Genomic DNA, 16,167 nt, shown 5'->3' on the forward strand with positions numbered 1-16,167 from the left:
CCTGTGAATGGGGGCTCCAGTCATCCTGGAACCATCCGCTCCCATCAGGACAGAGATGGTTCATCACAGGATAAAGCAAATCAGTCAGAAGAACATTGCACTGACTTGCAGTGACCTGTCTCTGTGAAGGGAAACCATGTCAGAAAAATAACATGTCAGACACCTACTATATATTTTTTTTTAATCTTTAATTCATAACTTGTCTCTGTGTGCACACTCAGACATGTGGGTAGGTAATGAGATTGCAACCATCAAAGCTCTGTGGCTAGACAAGTAGATAATAAGTATCAGACGCTGTATCAGTGGCAGAGAAGTTTTCATCACATTACCTGGAGCCATTTGAATCATTCTTCAGTGATCTGCTACTCAACAGCAATGCAATCTTAAGAACAGATGTTACAAGTGGAAATGGATCATTATTTTTAATTGGAGTCAGGAGTTTTATATACAGTGTCTTGCAAAAGTATTCATCCCCCTTGGTGTTTGTCCTGTTTTGTCATATTACAAGATGGAATTAAAATGGATTTTTTTGGGGTTAGCACCATTTGATTTACACAACATACCTACAACTTTAAAGGTGCAAATTGTTGTTTTATTGTGATACAAACAATAATTAAGATGAAAAAAACAGAAATCTGGAGCACGCATAGGTATTCACCCCCTTTCGTATGAAACCCTAAATAAGAGCTGGCCCAACCAATTCACTTCATAAGTCACATAATTAGTTGATTAAGATCCACCTGTGTGCAATCAAAGTCTCACATGATCTGTCACATGATGTCTGTACAAATCAACCTGTTCTGGAAGGACCCTGACCCTGCAACACTACTAAGCAAGCAACATGAAAACCAAGGAGCCTCCAAACAGGTCAGAGACAAAGTTGTGGAGAAGTATAGATCAGGCTTGGGATATAAAAAATATCCCAAACTTTGAATATCCCATGGAACACCATTAAATCCATTATAGCAAAATGGAAAGAATATGGCACCACTACAAACCTGACAAGAGAAGGCTGCCCACCAAAACTCACAGACAAGGAGGGCATTAATCAGAGATGCAACAAAGACACCAAAGATAACACTGAAGGAGCTGCAAAGATCTACAGCGGAGATGGGAATATCTGTCCATAGGACCACTTTAAGCCGTACACTCCACAGAATGGGGCTTTATGGAAGAGTGGCAAGAAAAAAGTCATTGCTTAAGAAAACACACTTGGAGTTTGCCCAACAGCATGTGGCAGACTCCCCAAACACATGGAAGAAGATTCTCTGGTCAAATGAGACTAAAATTGATCTTTTTTGCCATCATGGGAAATGCTATGTGTGGTGCAAACCCAACACCCTGAGAACACCATTCCTACAGTGAAGCATGGTGGTGGCAGCAACATGCTGTGGGGATGTTTTTCATCTGCAGGGACAGGAAAGCTGGTCAGGACTGAAGGAAAGATGGATGGCATTAAATACAGGGCAATTCTGGAGGAAAACCTGTTTGGTCAGCCAGAGGTTTGAAACTGGGATGAAGGTTCACATTCCAGCAGGACAATGACCCAAAACATACTGCTAAAGCTACACTGGAGTGGTTTAAAGGGAAAGATTTAAATGTTTTGAAATGGCCTAATCAAAGCCCAGACCTCAATCCAATTGAGAATCTGTGGCATAACTTGAAGATTGCCATACACCAACGCAACCCATCTAACTTGAAGGAGTTGTAGCAGTTTTGCCTTGAGGAATGGGCAAAAATCCCAGTGGCTAGATGTGCTAAGCTAATAGAGACATACCCCAAGAGACTTGCAGCTGTAATTGCAGCAAAAAGTGGCCCTACAAAGTATTGACTTGGGGTAAATACCTATGCACACTCCAGAGTTCTGTTTTCTCATCTTAATCATTATTTGTGTCACAATAAAACAACAATTTGCACCTTTAAAGTTGTAGGCGTGTTGTGTAAATCAAATGGTGCTAACCCCCCAAAAATCCATTTTAATTCCAGCTTGTAGTGCGACAAAACAGGACAAACACCAAGGGAGATTAATATTTTTGCAAGACACTGTATATGGGTGGCACTGTGGTGCAGTGGCTAGCACTGTTGCCTCACAATAAAAAAACTTCCAGGTTTTCCCCTGCCAGTCAACCAGGGGCTGTCTATGTGAAGTTTGCATGTTCTACTTGTACCTGCGTGGGTTTCCTCCAGATTCTCCAGTTTCTTCCTACAGCCCTAAGACATGCAGATTAGATTAACTGGCAACACTAAATTGACTCTAAATTGAATGTGAATGGCCAGCTGTGTCTGTATTATCCCCACAATAGACTGGTGATCTCTCCAGGGTGTACCCCGCCTCTCGTCCAGTGTCAGCTGGGTTGACATGGGCTCCAGCTCACTCATGACCTGTAATGGATAAGCGGTATAGAAAATGAATAAGGGAATGTATGTTGTATGGAATTGTATACAAAACATGCATTGCTTGATCAAAAGTTATGATGTAAAAAATAGTAGTGTCAAACTGATTAATTAACCTGACCATTAACTCTTTCACCACTGCATAACTTCATATACAGACTGCTATATACACTCTATACTTTATATCAGAAATACCATTAACAATAAGTAACTTGGTGATAAATTCAGTCTAAACCAGTACACAAATTTAAAAGAAAGTATAGTGAACTAGTGTGTGCCATAGTGACACATTTACTGTTATATCCCTCATCAAAAAAATTCCCGTGCAAGGATTGGCCAAGGATGGCTCACATGGTATAAAATAGTTCCACCATTGATTAAGCAATGTATCTCGTGATGTCAAAAATTAAAAAAAAAAAATGGATATGGTGTGAGTGTCATGGTATATCCTGGATATACCATAAACTGACGTCACAATTTCAAGCGATACGGCCGTCTCGAGTCACAACTGTGGCTCTGCGAGCATTTGTGTGTGTGTAGATCTACGTATCATGATCGTGCCTAGCGAGGCAGGTGATAGCATGGTACATTGCACATGCACAGCTCAAAGGTCGCTCTAATGTAAACAACAAACATGGCTGCCTCCAGTGAGTTTATGCCAAGATTCAATCTTAACACTTTTTTAGTTTGGAATTTTTTTGATGAGGGATATAAATCTAATATACCATGCACTGAGAGACTGTGCCCCTCACAAAATAGTACTATATCAGTCACCTCGGAGAATCCATAATTTCAACCAGAGCCTCTCAGAATATGTATAAGAATATGTAATACTGATGACAATAAACTGGACACAGGTAAATTAATGTTTTATGCAGTAATATTTCCCAAAAGAAAGATGTGTAACCCTAATTATTATAAAATAACATTGTGCTTATCTAAATAACGTTGTCGGAAATCCCAGGGAATTTGACTTCTCAACCAATCGGCGTATCCAAGACACAGGGGTTTCCCAACTACAATGAGACCGGAATAGCTGTCTGCCATGATAATGGCGACCAATCCATGAGCCCACTTACACGGTCTGTCATGTTGAAAGATTCCATATTTTCCAGACTGATAGAGCAGATTGCAGTGGTGAAAGGGTTAAATACTGTATGTTGTGTCACATTGTGAAAAAGCAATAAACGGCATGCATGGAGTGTTTTCATTTGACGAGAGACTAAAGCTAACCATTGTGTCGTGGTCAACTTTTGAAAACTTAGAGAATAATGATTACATAGAATAGCTGTTTAGATTGGTGTCTTATATATGCCTGTTTTACTTGACAATTTGTCTTGAATTAATATGCTTCTAACATGATAACGTTTTTATTTATTTTGTGGACTTATTATATTCAGTCTCAGAACATGGGCTTTTCAATACGACCTAGAAATTTAAAGGACAGGACAATCTTATGATCATACTATTGCATGAAAGAACTTGTCTTGTTTCATACTAAGAATGGATAGTTAAGACATCTTACTTGCCTTAAAGGGTCCATATTATGAAAAACTTTTCTAGTGCTTGTACACATACATTTGAGTATCTGGAGCCTACCAATCCACAAACTCTTAAATAAGACACCCAGTCAGTTTTTTTTTTGCAGTGCCGATTTAAAAAACAAAACAAGAGCTTCACCAAGCCAATCAAATTCGGCTCCCCTTTCTATGTCACAAGAGGAGCTCATTAGAATGATCCCACCCCCTCATGTGAGTCTCTCCACTCATGGCTTGAGAACTGCCTTTGCAAATGAATATTAATAAGCAATGTGCTACCTGATTGCCTAGCAGAAGAGGGGGTGGGGTGAGCAGTGTCGCGTTATCATTTAAAGGAACAGGTACTCAAATCAGCCATTTTGAACAGGGTTGTTTAGACAGAGTGAGAAGGGAGCTGTGGTGCTTTATCCTTATGGTATTATGACAAAAGTATAAGACCTCAGGGAATTGTGTGGATTTGTGGAAAAGGGGTATAATATCTATACCCCAGGGAGCCTATCCCAGCTGACTATGGGCGAGAGGCGGGGTACACCCTGGAGATCATCCAGGGTGCCAGGTCATCGCAGGGCTGAAACATAAAGACAAACAACCATTCACACTCACTTTCACACCTACAGTCAATTTAGAGCCACCAATAACGCTAACCCCTGACTATGTCATCACTTGTTTACCACAATGCATTATGAGCGATACCCGGAGTCGGCTCCACTATATTGTTTACTTTTGTCTTTGTTAAACAGTGCATTGTTGTGTCTAGCCGGTTTTAACCATGCCTAAAGTGAATTGTTGTGTGCCTTACTGTCTCCACAACAAAGAGAACACCTAATTTGATCTTTTAGAATAGAATAGCATAGAATGCCTTTATTGTCACTATACACATGTACAATGAGATTAAAGCATCTCCAATAACAGTGCAAAACAGCATGTAGAGTGAGAGAGAGAGGAAGGGGGGAGAAAAAAAAAGCTTTTTATCAGCTGCCAGTTGAGAAGAGAAGGAAGAAATGGATAAGTTTAATCCGTAACGAAAACCTTTGAACTGAATCCAAGTGTTTGTAGCTTACATTTTTCTGGTGTGGAAAAAGACATACTTAAACCGTGACCCAGCAGTATTTCCATGGTCTGCGGAATGGCCGTCGATTATAGAAGATTATAACAATAGACACTGTTCATCGTCTGAAACTAGTGATATTCCAAAGCCTGTAAAACAAAGAAGCATTCTTTGGCCTTTGCCTCTCAACGTTCCGAAGCACTCTGCAGCCGAACGAGCCTGTCAAACCGATAAAACTCCCAAACTATGAAGGGTTCTCTTTCGGGTGTGTATAATGTTCAGTGTACTTTACTAGCAGCATTTATTGGAGTAAATGCATTTATACTGAACATGACACGGGAGATCAGCGGGTTTCCAAAGATTTTTTTTTTGTAATGTTTCCTGATATCAAGTTTTATTTACCTAATCACTCATTTATAAATGTTTTGATAAGACATTCTGAGATTTGATGTTGTTGTTGTACGGTGTGGTAAACTCAGTCAATCTCTAGGTTGTACAAATTCTTGTCACTTATATCTTACCTTCTCACCAAGCTTGATTTGGATTCCAATTTTCCTGCTGTAAACCCTCGACATGTTATCCACCTCTTGAAATCACCAATTTCATTGTTTTCCATGATAGAACACAGCAAAATTGCTCCTCTCACATAAAATTAATCTTACATCCGCTATATTGCACAGCTACCCCGACTACCCCCACAACGCATTGCGATAAACAAGTGATGACGTAGTTATGCTTGGGGGCTATTCACCTAACCTGCATGTCTTTGAACTGTGGGAGAAACCAGAGCACCCGGAGGAAACCCACACAGATACGGAGACAACATGTAAACTCGACACAGAAAGGCCCCTGTCGGCCACTGGGCTCGAACCCAGAACCTTCTTACTGTGAGGCGACAGTGCTAACCACTACACCACCAGGCTGTCCTGGGGTATAACATGTAACCTTTAAAGAGGCTCTACACGGAAGCCTCTCTGAAAAAGAAATACTCAGCTGTACACAGACCTTTTCCCCACGGGAACCCAAAGACCATTTTCAGGGTTTGAGTCACTGAATCTGGCGGCACGGTGGTGTAGTGGTTAGCACTGTTGCCTCACAGCAAGAAGGTCCTGGGTTCAAGCCCAGCAGCTGGCTAGGGCCTTTCTGTGTGGAGTTTGCATGTTCTCCCTGTGTCTGCGTGGGTTTACTCCAGGTGTTCTGGTTTCCCCCAAAGACATGCAGGTTAGGTTGGCGACTCTAAATTGACCGTAGGTGTGAATGTGAGTGTGAATGGTTGTCTGTGTCTACAGTATGTGTCAGCCCTGTGATGACCTGGCGACTTGTTCAGGGTGTACGCCGCATTTCGCCCGTAGTCAGCTGGGATAGGCTCCAGCTTGCCTGCGACCCTGTAGAACAGGATAAAGCGGCTAGAGATAATGAGATGAGATAATGGATGGATGGAGTCACTGAGTCCCTCTATCTGCCATGTGTATATGAATTTAGAAGTGTTGTCTGTTTTTAATCTTTTTTTTTTTGCTTTTTTTCTTATGCTTATTATTCCAGACTTTTATTAGTTTATTAATGCAAGTATTAATTTATTCACTTTGTTCAGTGAAAATTGACATGGATAGAATGTACAAATGTGGGAGGCTAACTCATTTAGATCTCAACTGAACAGTCACTACTGCATTTAGATAGTTTGTAATCATATATTTTTTATTTAATTGTATTATTATTTTTTTGTACAGTGTGGGCCAGAGACAGCTGCTGTGTCTGGCTAGGGCTTTGCTACGAAAGTCAAAGATCCTGATCCTGGATGAGGCCACGGCTGCTGTAGATTTAGAGACAGATGAACTGATACAGAGCACCATCAACCAAGAGTTCTCCCAATGCACTGTGCTCACCATCGCCCACCGCATCCACACCATCCTGAACAGCACACGGTAAAATCTGACAGTGGAAATGATTAAACGAAAAGAGTACTCACTACTCAAATATGTTGGAATGTCGTATTTGCTAATATGAAACTGTTTGAAGAACTCCGTCTGATTGAAGTACTTCATTTGCGAATGAAATTTTACTCTTGATTTCAGTATTCAAATAATGTTAGTTCAAACTTTGACTAAACTTTCTTCATTCGGATTTCTTCCAAACACCTCATACCCAAAAATAAATAAATAAATAAAGGGAAGCGTACACAGAGCTTTATACTGTGATATTCAGGCCTTTATTTAAAGGGAACATATTATGAAAACTCCCCTTTTCAGTGCTTGTGCACATACTTTTGGGTCTCTGGAGTGTCTACCAACCCACAAACTCTGAAATAAGATAAACCCAGTCAGTTTCTTTTGTGCTGCCTATTTCAGAAAACATATGCCTCAGCAAGCCTTCAAATTTATTTTCCCTTTCTATGTCACAAGTGGAGCTCATTCGAATGATCCCACCCGCTCATCTGAGTATCTCCACTCATGGCACACCCCGTTAAAATGATCGTTTTTTCTGAGGTAAAAAAAAAATGAGACCACGATAAATAATTTCAAAACTTTCCCCACCTTTAATGTGACCTATAACCTGTACAATTCTATTGAAAAACAAACAAATCTGTTAGGGGAAAAAACAAATAAAAAACATACAATAAACTGGTTGCATAAGTGTGCACACCCTTAAACTAATACTTTGTTGAAGCACCTTTTGATTTAATTACAGCATTCAGTCTTTTTGGGTTCACACCGGCCATCAATTAAAATGACTCTGATTAACCCCAAATCAAGTCAAGTCAACTTTATTGTCAGATATGCTAAACATGCTCGACATACAGCACAGATGAAATTTCAGTCCTCTCTGACCCACGGTGCAAACAGGCAATGCAATAAATAAAAATAGAATAATTGAAATAAACAATATAAACCGTATAAACACTCTAGATAAGAACTAGACATAGACTAAACACTCATATTTTTATATATATATATATATATATATAAAATATATACACACACATAGGCTCCAGCTTGCCTGCGACCCTGTGGGACAGGATAAAGTGGCTATAGATAATGAGATGAGATGAGACACACATAAATCGGTGCAAATAAACAGTCAAGGGCACTTGAGGTATAGCAGGTAAACATGAAATAAGCAGTATAAACAATAAACTAATAGTTGTTAAGGTGAGGTAGTGCAGAATAGTACAAATGAGCGAGGTAAAGTGAAATGTGCAGTCCCTGAGTTCAGTGTGTTAATGAACGTTGAGAGTATGTGTGTGTGTTGGGGGGGGGGGAACTGTGAGGGTGACATGTCAGATGCTGAAGGGGGGGCAGGGGGGTGTGCGAGCAGAATCTGTGGCAGGGGGCAGAGAGGGGAGGAGGGGCAGAACAGGGAGGGAGTTGAGCCTCCTGACCGCCTGGTGAAAGAAACTGTCCTTGAGCCTGCTGGTTTTGGCCCGGAGACTCCGCAGTCTCCTCCCCGACGGCAGCAGACTGAAAAGGCTGTGAGATGGGTGGGTGGGGTCACCTGCAATCCTGATGGCTTTGCGGGTGAGGCGGGAGTTATAAATATCCATTAGAGAAGGGAGAGAGACACCAATGATCCTCTCAGCTGCTCTCACGATGTGCTGCAGAGTCTTGCAGCAGGACACGGTGCAGGCGCCGTACCACACGGTGATGCAGCTGGTCAGGATGTTCTCGACGGTTCCTCTGTAGAATGTGTGCATGATGGGGGCCGGGACTCTTGCTCTCCTCAGTTTGCGGAGGAAGTACAGACGCTGTTGGGCTTTTTTGGCCAGTGATGCGGTGTCGTTGCTCCAGGACAGGTCTTCAGAGATGTGCACACCCAGAAACTTGGTGCTGCTCACCCTCTCCACTGCAGCACCGTCGATAGATAGTGGAGCATGCTGGGTGTGCACTCTCCTGAAGTCCACAACAATCTCCTTCGTCTTCTCCACATTCAGGCGGAGATTGTTGTCCTTGCACCACAAGGCCAAGTGGCTCACCTCACTCCTGTAGATTGTCTCATCGCCATTGTTGATGAGACCCACCACAGTCGTGTCATCTGCAAACTTAATGAAGAGATTAGAGTTGGATGTTGGTGTGCAGTCGTGGGTCAGCAGAGTGAAGAGGAGGGGGCTCAGCACACATCCTTGGGGGGCCCCTGTCTTCAATGTGATGGTGCTGGAGGAGTTGCTGCTGACCCGTACAGCCTGTGGTCTCCCTGTCAGGAAGTCCAGCAGCCAGTTGCACAGGGAGGTGTTGAGTGCCAGCTGGTCCAGTTTATGAATGAGCTGCTGAGGAATGATTGTGTTGAATGCTGAGCTAAAGTCTATGAACAGCATTCTGACATATGAGTCTTTTGTCTCCAGGTGGGTGAGGGCTGAGTGGAGGGCAGTGGAGATGGCATCATCGGTCGAACGGTTGGACTGATATGCAAACTGGAAAGGGTCCAGGGCGGGGGGGAGGGCAGACTTGATATGCTGCATGACTAGCTGCTCGAAGCACTTCATGAGGATGGGAGTGAGTGTGACAGGGCAGTAGTCATTGAAGCAGGAAGGAGATGGCTTCTTCAGGACTGGGATGTGATGGTGGTGGCTTTGAGGCACGTGGGGACAACAGCCTGGCTCAACGACATGTTGAAGATGTCTGTAAAGACATCTGTGAGCTCCTCGGCACAGTCTCTCAGGACACAACCAGGAATGTTATCAGGACCTGGGGCTTTTCATGCATTTGTCGTCCTGAGAGTTCTCCTCATGCTGTCTGGGGACAGCGTCAACACCTGGTCGCCGGGAGGTGGTGGAGTCTTCTGTGCCGTGGTGCTGTTGTCTGCCTCAAAGCGAGTGAAGAAGTCATTCAGACATTTACTCAGTTGCATCCTTCAGCAAAAGCCAGGGTTCACAGAGAGCTTACAAAGCATCAAAGGGATCTCATTGTTGAAAGGTATCAGTCAGGAGAGGGGTACAAAAAAATTTCCATGGCATTAGATATACCATGGAGCACAGTGAAAACAGTCATCAAGAAGTGGAGAAAATATGGGACAACAGTGACATTACCGAGAACTGGACGTCCCTCCAAAATTGATGAAAAGACAAGATGAAAACTGGTCAGGGAGGCTGCCAAGAGGTCTACAGCAACACTGAAGGAGCTGCAGGAATTTCTGGCAAGTACTGGTTGTGTACTACATGTGACAACAATCTCCTGTATTCTCCATATGTCTGGACTATGAGGTAGGGTCAAAGAAAAATATCCAGGCTCGGCTAAATTTTGCAAAAAAATACATCAACTCTTCCAAAAGCATGTGGGAAAATGTGTTATGGTCTGATGAAACCAAGGTTGAACTTTTTGGCCACAATTCCAAAAGGTATGTTTGGTGCAAAAACAACACTGTGCATCACCAAAAGAACACCATACCCACGGTGAAGCATGGTGGTGGCAGCATCATGTTTTGGGGTTGTTTTTCTTCAGCTGGAACAGGGGCTTTAGTCAAGGTGGAGGTAATTATGAACAGTTCTAAATACCAGTCAATTTTGGCCCAAAACCTTCAGGTGTCTGCTAGAAAGCTGAAGAGGAATTTCATCTTTCAGCATGACAATGACTCCAAAAAAGTTTTAGAATGGCCCAGCCAGAGCCCAGACCTAAATCCAACTGAAAATCTGTGGGGTGACCTGAAGAGGGCTATGCACAAGAGATGTCCTCGCAATCTGACAGATTTGGAGCGCTTTTGCAAGGAAGAGTGGGCAAATATTGCCAAGTCTAGATGTGGCAGGCTGATAGACTCCGACCCAAAAAGACTGAATGCTGTAATTAAATCAAAAGGTGCTTCAACAAAGTATTAGTTTAAGGGTGTGCACACTTATGCAACCAGCTTATTGTACGTGTTTTATTTTTTATGTTTTTCCCCCTAACAGATTTGTTTTTCAATTGAATTGTGCAGGTTATAGGTCACATTAAAGGTGGGAAAAGTTTTGAAATTATTTATCATGGTCTTGTTTTTTTGTTTTGTTTTGTTTTTTTACAACAGAAAACCTCATCATTTTAACAGGGTGTGTACACTGTTTATATTCACTGTATGTGTTTTTATCTTATGTGATAAAGACTTTTTCTTCTTCCTCTTCTTCTTATTAAATGTTACTGCCATAGTCTGTTTGTATGTAAAAGAAGCAAGAAAGGCTAAACTGAATGTAAAAATACTCTCACAAACTAAAGGCATTTATCTCTGTGGTATCATCAAACACTAATTATTCTTTCTAACTTTTTTTTGTTGTTGTTCTGAAGGAACAAAACAAGCTGTCATCAGTATTTTAATCTTGGCTCCTAGATTGTTAATATAATATAATCTCTTTCTCTTGTTTCTCACAGGGTGATGGTTCTGGATGCTGGGAAAATAGTGGAGTTCGACTCCCCAAGTGTATTATTTGAGAAGAAGGGGCACTTTTATGCCCTGGCCAGAGAAGTTGGAATCTCATCGATACAACACTCAGTGCTGTGAACGTTTCACAGTAGCTGTGCATGAACTGGACCTTGAGAAGAGATGCAGCAGGTTTTGTGTTCAATGATGCTTTGTGACCATAAGCAAAGAAAGCAAGGAAGAAATGTAACTATTAGTCTCTATGAAAGGTAGCAAAGCTGTAAACACTTCATACTGGTTTCTAGCTAATATTCAGTACAGTTTTAGTTTATTTGTATCACATATTTATCAGTAGAAATTGTCACAAAGCAGCTTTACAGTAAATCATATTGTAACAGTTCCTGATATGGGTGTGTAACAATCCTCCCTTGATTCTAGGTAAAATAGTTACACGCTATTTAAGTCACGGGCGGCTCTAAAGCAGGCTGCGGTAACGTTAACGTGCGCTGGCCTACTACCAGTGCATAACATATAAATTACGATCAAAGTTTGTCAATAATGCCCAAGTTTCATCACATTATGAATCAAATAAGGTAGATATCTTAACAAAAAAAACATACTGGAGGCAACAAGTAAACTTGGTGAAGTTATAATTCAAACACAAACATCGGCCGCTCAGGCCGCTTAAATCAGGAAGTGCGGGGTCAGCCGCCACTTTTAAACAGAATGAAACCCACAAAAGAAAAAAAACTAAAATGTCCCTTGAGTTTGTTTCCCTATTAGTCCCAAAGTCAAGGTTTAGGGTAATCCAGTCTGATCGTAATACAGATCCCAAACGAAAAGGAAAACACATGCACCACGGAGGGATGCACTCATAGTCTGACGAGACGCCACTTCCGATAATTAAAAGAAGAAAGCGCAACCTCGCCAGTTGATGCGTCCAGAGAAATATGTTCCAAAACTTGCTGTAATCCAACAGTCTGGTAGGTAAAAAAATAATAATAATAATTCCCACGAGAACAGACGCGGTAATCCAAGCTTGGAGACTCTCAAACGCCACACGCTCACCTCCGGCTTCTTCCTCCAAGTAATTTTTCCCCACCCCCTCCCCTGGCCAAGTGACATGCATTTAAAGACATCACATCCCCAAAATCCGTGTCATACATTGAGAGTTGGCAATGACTTACAATGTTAATATGGTGATACTAATTAACAAGAATTACTTTATACATTCTTAAACATTTAGCCATGTAAAAAGGTAGACTTATTGGCGACCTTTACAGGTGGAGCACAGAAGCACGGCAGGCGAGAGCTGATGTTTACACAAAACACTTTATTGAGCTTCAGCTTGCTTTCGCTCACTCTTTCACTCACTCACACATGTGTCGTGGTTGGGGAGAGAGCTCATACATGTCAACCTTTGGTCAATCAAACCTGTATAACCAACCTCCAAAATCCTTATTTCCCTTATAAAATCCTTATAAGATGCAAATTAAAATTTACCTAAAATTTGAATGATAATTAACAATGATGTATCCAGGTTACTTTTTATTCAATATTAATAACAATAAACCTTCAGAATGAATACAAAGCTCCAATGTTTGACAAAAACACAAAGTGTCACTCTAATGTTCTGAATTGTACAATAATATACTTGTAATGTTCTGATTTTGCCTTTGGCTTGCATTCCGCTGATGTAGTTTTGATTTGAAATGTTCTTTCACATCATACACTCCCGATGCTGCAACTTTGATGTCACGCACACACAGTGTGCAGTGTGCGTATTCTTCATTTTTGGAGGCTGCCGGTTGGATTATGCCATTGAAAAGGTCCTTCCATTCAGGGAGAAACCTACCGCTGTATTGTGTTTTGAATTTCTTTGCCGGAGTGCCCATTCAGAATCTTTTCAGTCGCGGCTCAGGTGGAAATACGCTTTTCAAACAAAATGTTACTTCCCGGTTGGCGGGATTCTCACAATGCGGTGTGCGCATGATCAAAAGTGGAACGAAGTCTCGCTACCACAAGATAATGCGCGGTTTCATAAGACTCTTTACTGGCTGTCTGTGCTTTCTGTGGTGTACAGTACGTTTGTAAATGTTATGCGCTCTTTTATCATCGTGGGAATTGATTATAGCTCTAAATAAATATTGAATTTTTTTTTAAAGAATCCGTATAACTTTATTTGTACGCCCGTATACTACGTTTATTGAATCAAATCCATATAAAATACGAACATTCCGTATAGGTTGACATGTATGAGAGCTCCTTTTCTCTGCTCTCTCTCTCCTTTTATGCTCCATCCCTTTAACACACACACACACACACACACACACACACACACACACACTAATTGACAGCAGGTAGAATGACTTAGCCACTTACCTTCCCTGACCCCGCCCTCCATTCACAGACTGCTGCTTGGCCACGCCCCCGCTGCCACACATATGTACATCCTGAACAAATAAACAAAAGGTGACTGACATTGGAAAGCTGTGTTGTAAAAGCAGAGTTGAGCCGCCATCTTCCCTTCTCTTTACCTGCATGGGATTTGATATGAGGTAACTTTTTCTGGTTTTAACACCGGAAAGGTAAAACTGAAATCTAAAAGTGTTTTTTGTTATTCCTGAAAGAGACACGGCCTTGAGATCAACTTAGTCACTAAACAGCAGGCAAAGTCAAGTGTCCCATGAATGTTTTTTTATTTTCTTCAAGGCTATTAATATGCTGTTCAGTGTAAGTGTTCTTGTGTGGATGGTTACCACAGAGACAGTAAAGTTCATGTTTGACTCTTTGTGTGTAAGATCTCGGTGTGTGTATTAGTGTACACATATATGTGTGTCTTTTTTTACATATACTGTAAATGCATGCATGTGTTTCTGTACTAATTAAAACTTGTATAGGATAGAGATTTATTAGATAGACATGAGTGTTTTACTGGGAAATACGCCTCTTGTATTTTTTATACGAACTACATCTGGGACATTGAGTAACACATTTTCCATGATGAATTATTGAGATAAATTTGGGTACTTTTTGTTTGTGAATGTGTCTATATAATAGTTTATCTTCTCATGTTGAAAAACTTGCATTTTTCATACGGAATCCATCGCGGATCTGAGTGACATATTTAAATAATATTGACTGTTTTTTTTCGTGGTCTATCAGATATATTCCATTCAGCTAGTATGATACTGAATGAGTTGAAGACGAGTTCAATATCATGCTCGCTGTATGGACTATATCTGCAGTGTGATGCTACTGATGTGGAGTCTGGCCTGGCCTGGAGGGCGCTGAAGGCTGCTGGGGGGGTCCAGGGGAATGAAACCCCTGGAAAATTTTGAAATTAGAGACTTCAAATGGTGCATTCTGGTGGCATCTCGGGCTGATTTAGGTACAATTCAACATTATTAAATTTGCTGTTTTTAATATGCAAGGGGCAAAATTAGATTCGAAATGAAAAATGTTTCATTGCACACCTCTTCATTTTCCAATTCCAGGATGCCAGGAACAGAATTGAGGTCAAATCATGCAACAACACTATCTAGTGACAGCGCCTAGAATGTGGTTTTATGTATAGTTGTGAATGGCAGTCAGCGCATGCAGCAAAACCCTTTATTTTCACTTCTGGGTTGAGTACTAGGATAGTCTAGACCAGGGCTATTCAATTAATTCATAATGAGGGCCAGTTCATGAAACCTATCCCAAATGAGGGGTCTGAGAAACACTGCTTGAAATATGAGTAATCATGTTTACAGCTTTAGTAAAGTACAACAACCACCATAGGAATAATTATATATATATATATATATATATATATATATATATATATATATATATATATTCACTCACTGAACTAAGACTTAATTGCACACAACTGGATCAACAAAAAACAAAAAGACAAGTGCATAGTATGGAATGATCTAGAGGAAAATATTACTGCTTACAACAGTCTTGTCTTTGTTAAATAAAAGAATAGCAGAAGAGTATTTTAAAATGAGATTTAAATTTTTTTTTAACTTTGTATCCCCCACTGGCCAAAAGGCCCGAAGGGGGATTATGTTATGGTGAAGTCCATCCATCCATCCATCCATCCAGCCCAGGAAGGGTTTTCGCCTTCTGAAATCAACTCCTCTCACAATTTTTGGAGGAATTTCATGAAACTTGGCAAAAGGCTTTATTATAGGACAGTAATACGCATATTGCAATTTTGTTTGCAATATATTGTAGCGGGGGACACTGCGTTCTCAGAGCACTCCTGTTTAAAGTAGAAAGAGACATTTTGTCGAACTAACATGCTAACGTGCAAGCAAGAACAGGACCATAGTGGAGACATGAGAGCAGAGAGCAGCACATACATCTGGACATGGTTTGTTGTGGGTGGTTTTTTTTTTTTGTACTACTTAAGGTACAAATTCCCTCGTGGGCTGGATCTGGCCCGAGGGACACCAATTGAATAGCCCAATATCTTCCTATTTCTATAGTTATTACTCATTTTTAGAGGGAAATAGGAAATATTTAGGTGCAGAAAGTACTCTGCTTTATCCAATTGGTTTTGATTTTTTTTTTTTGGTGTGCAAGTAACAGCGTGACACTGATGTCGCACAGCGCGGTGGAGTGCTGCGTATCTGTGCTTTGGGGAAAGCCCTGATCTGATATACCATGAAAAAAAGCCAGTCAATATTATTATTACACAAATACAATCCTTTCAGGTGTTCAACGCATCTCTCTCTTTCAAAATTCTCTCAAAATTTTCCATATTTAATGAAGCAAACCTGGTGGCGGGGCGGCACAGTGGTGTAGTGGTTAGCGCTGTCGCCTCACAGCAAGAAGGTCTGGGTTCGAGCCCCGTGGCCGGCGAGGGCCTTTCTGTGCAGA

At 41.2% G+C, this 16,167-nt stretch overlaps 1 protein-coding gene across 1 annotated transcript in view; it reads left to right on the top strand.

Annotated features, from left to right (window-relative positions):
* Positions 1–11,433, top strand: part of LOC132882561 (ATP-binding cassette sub-family C member 2-like) — a 153,401-nt gene extending 141,968 nt beyond the window's left edge. Inside the window, exons 30-31 of the mRNA XM_060915655.1 lie at positions 6,708–6,902; positions 11,304–11,433. Coding sequence (XP_060771638.1) covers positions 6,708–6,902; positions 11,304–11,433 — 325 coding nt within the window. The remainder of the gene's footprint in view (positions 1–6,707; positions 6,903–11,303) is intronic.
* Positions 11,434–16,167: the final 4,734 nt, after the last annotated feature.

The sequence above is a fragment of the Neoarius graeffei genome, chromosome 3 (genome assembly GCF_027579695.1).
Source record: "Neoarius graeffei isolate fNeoGra1 chromosome 3, fNeoGra1.pri, whole genome shotgun sequence".
Taxonomy (NCBI): Eukaryota; Metazoa; Chordata; class Actinopteri; order Siluriformes; family Ariidae; genus Neoarius; species Neoarius graeffei.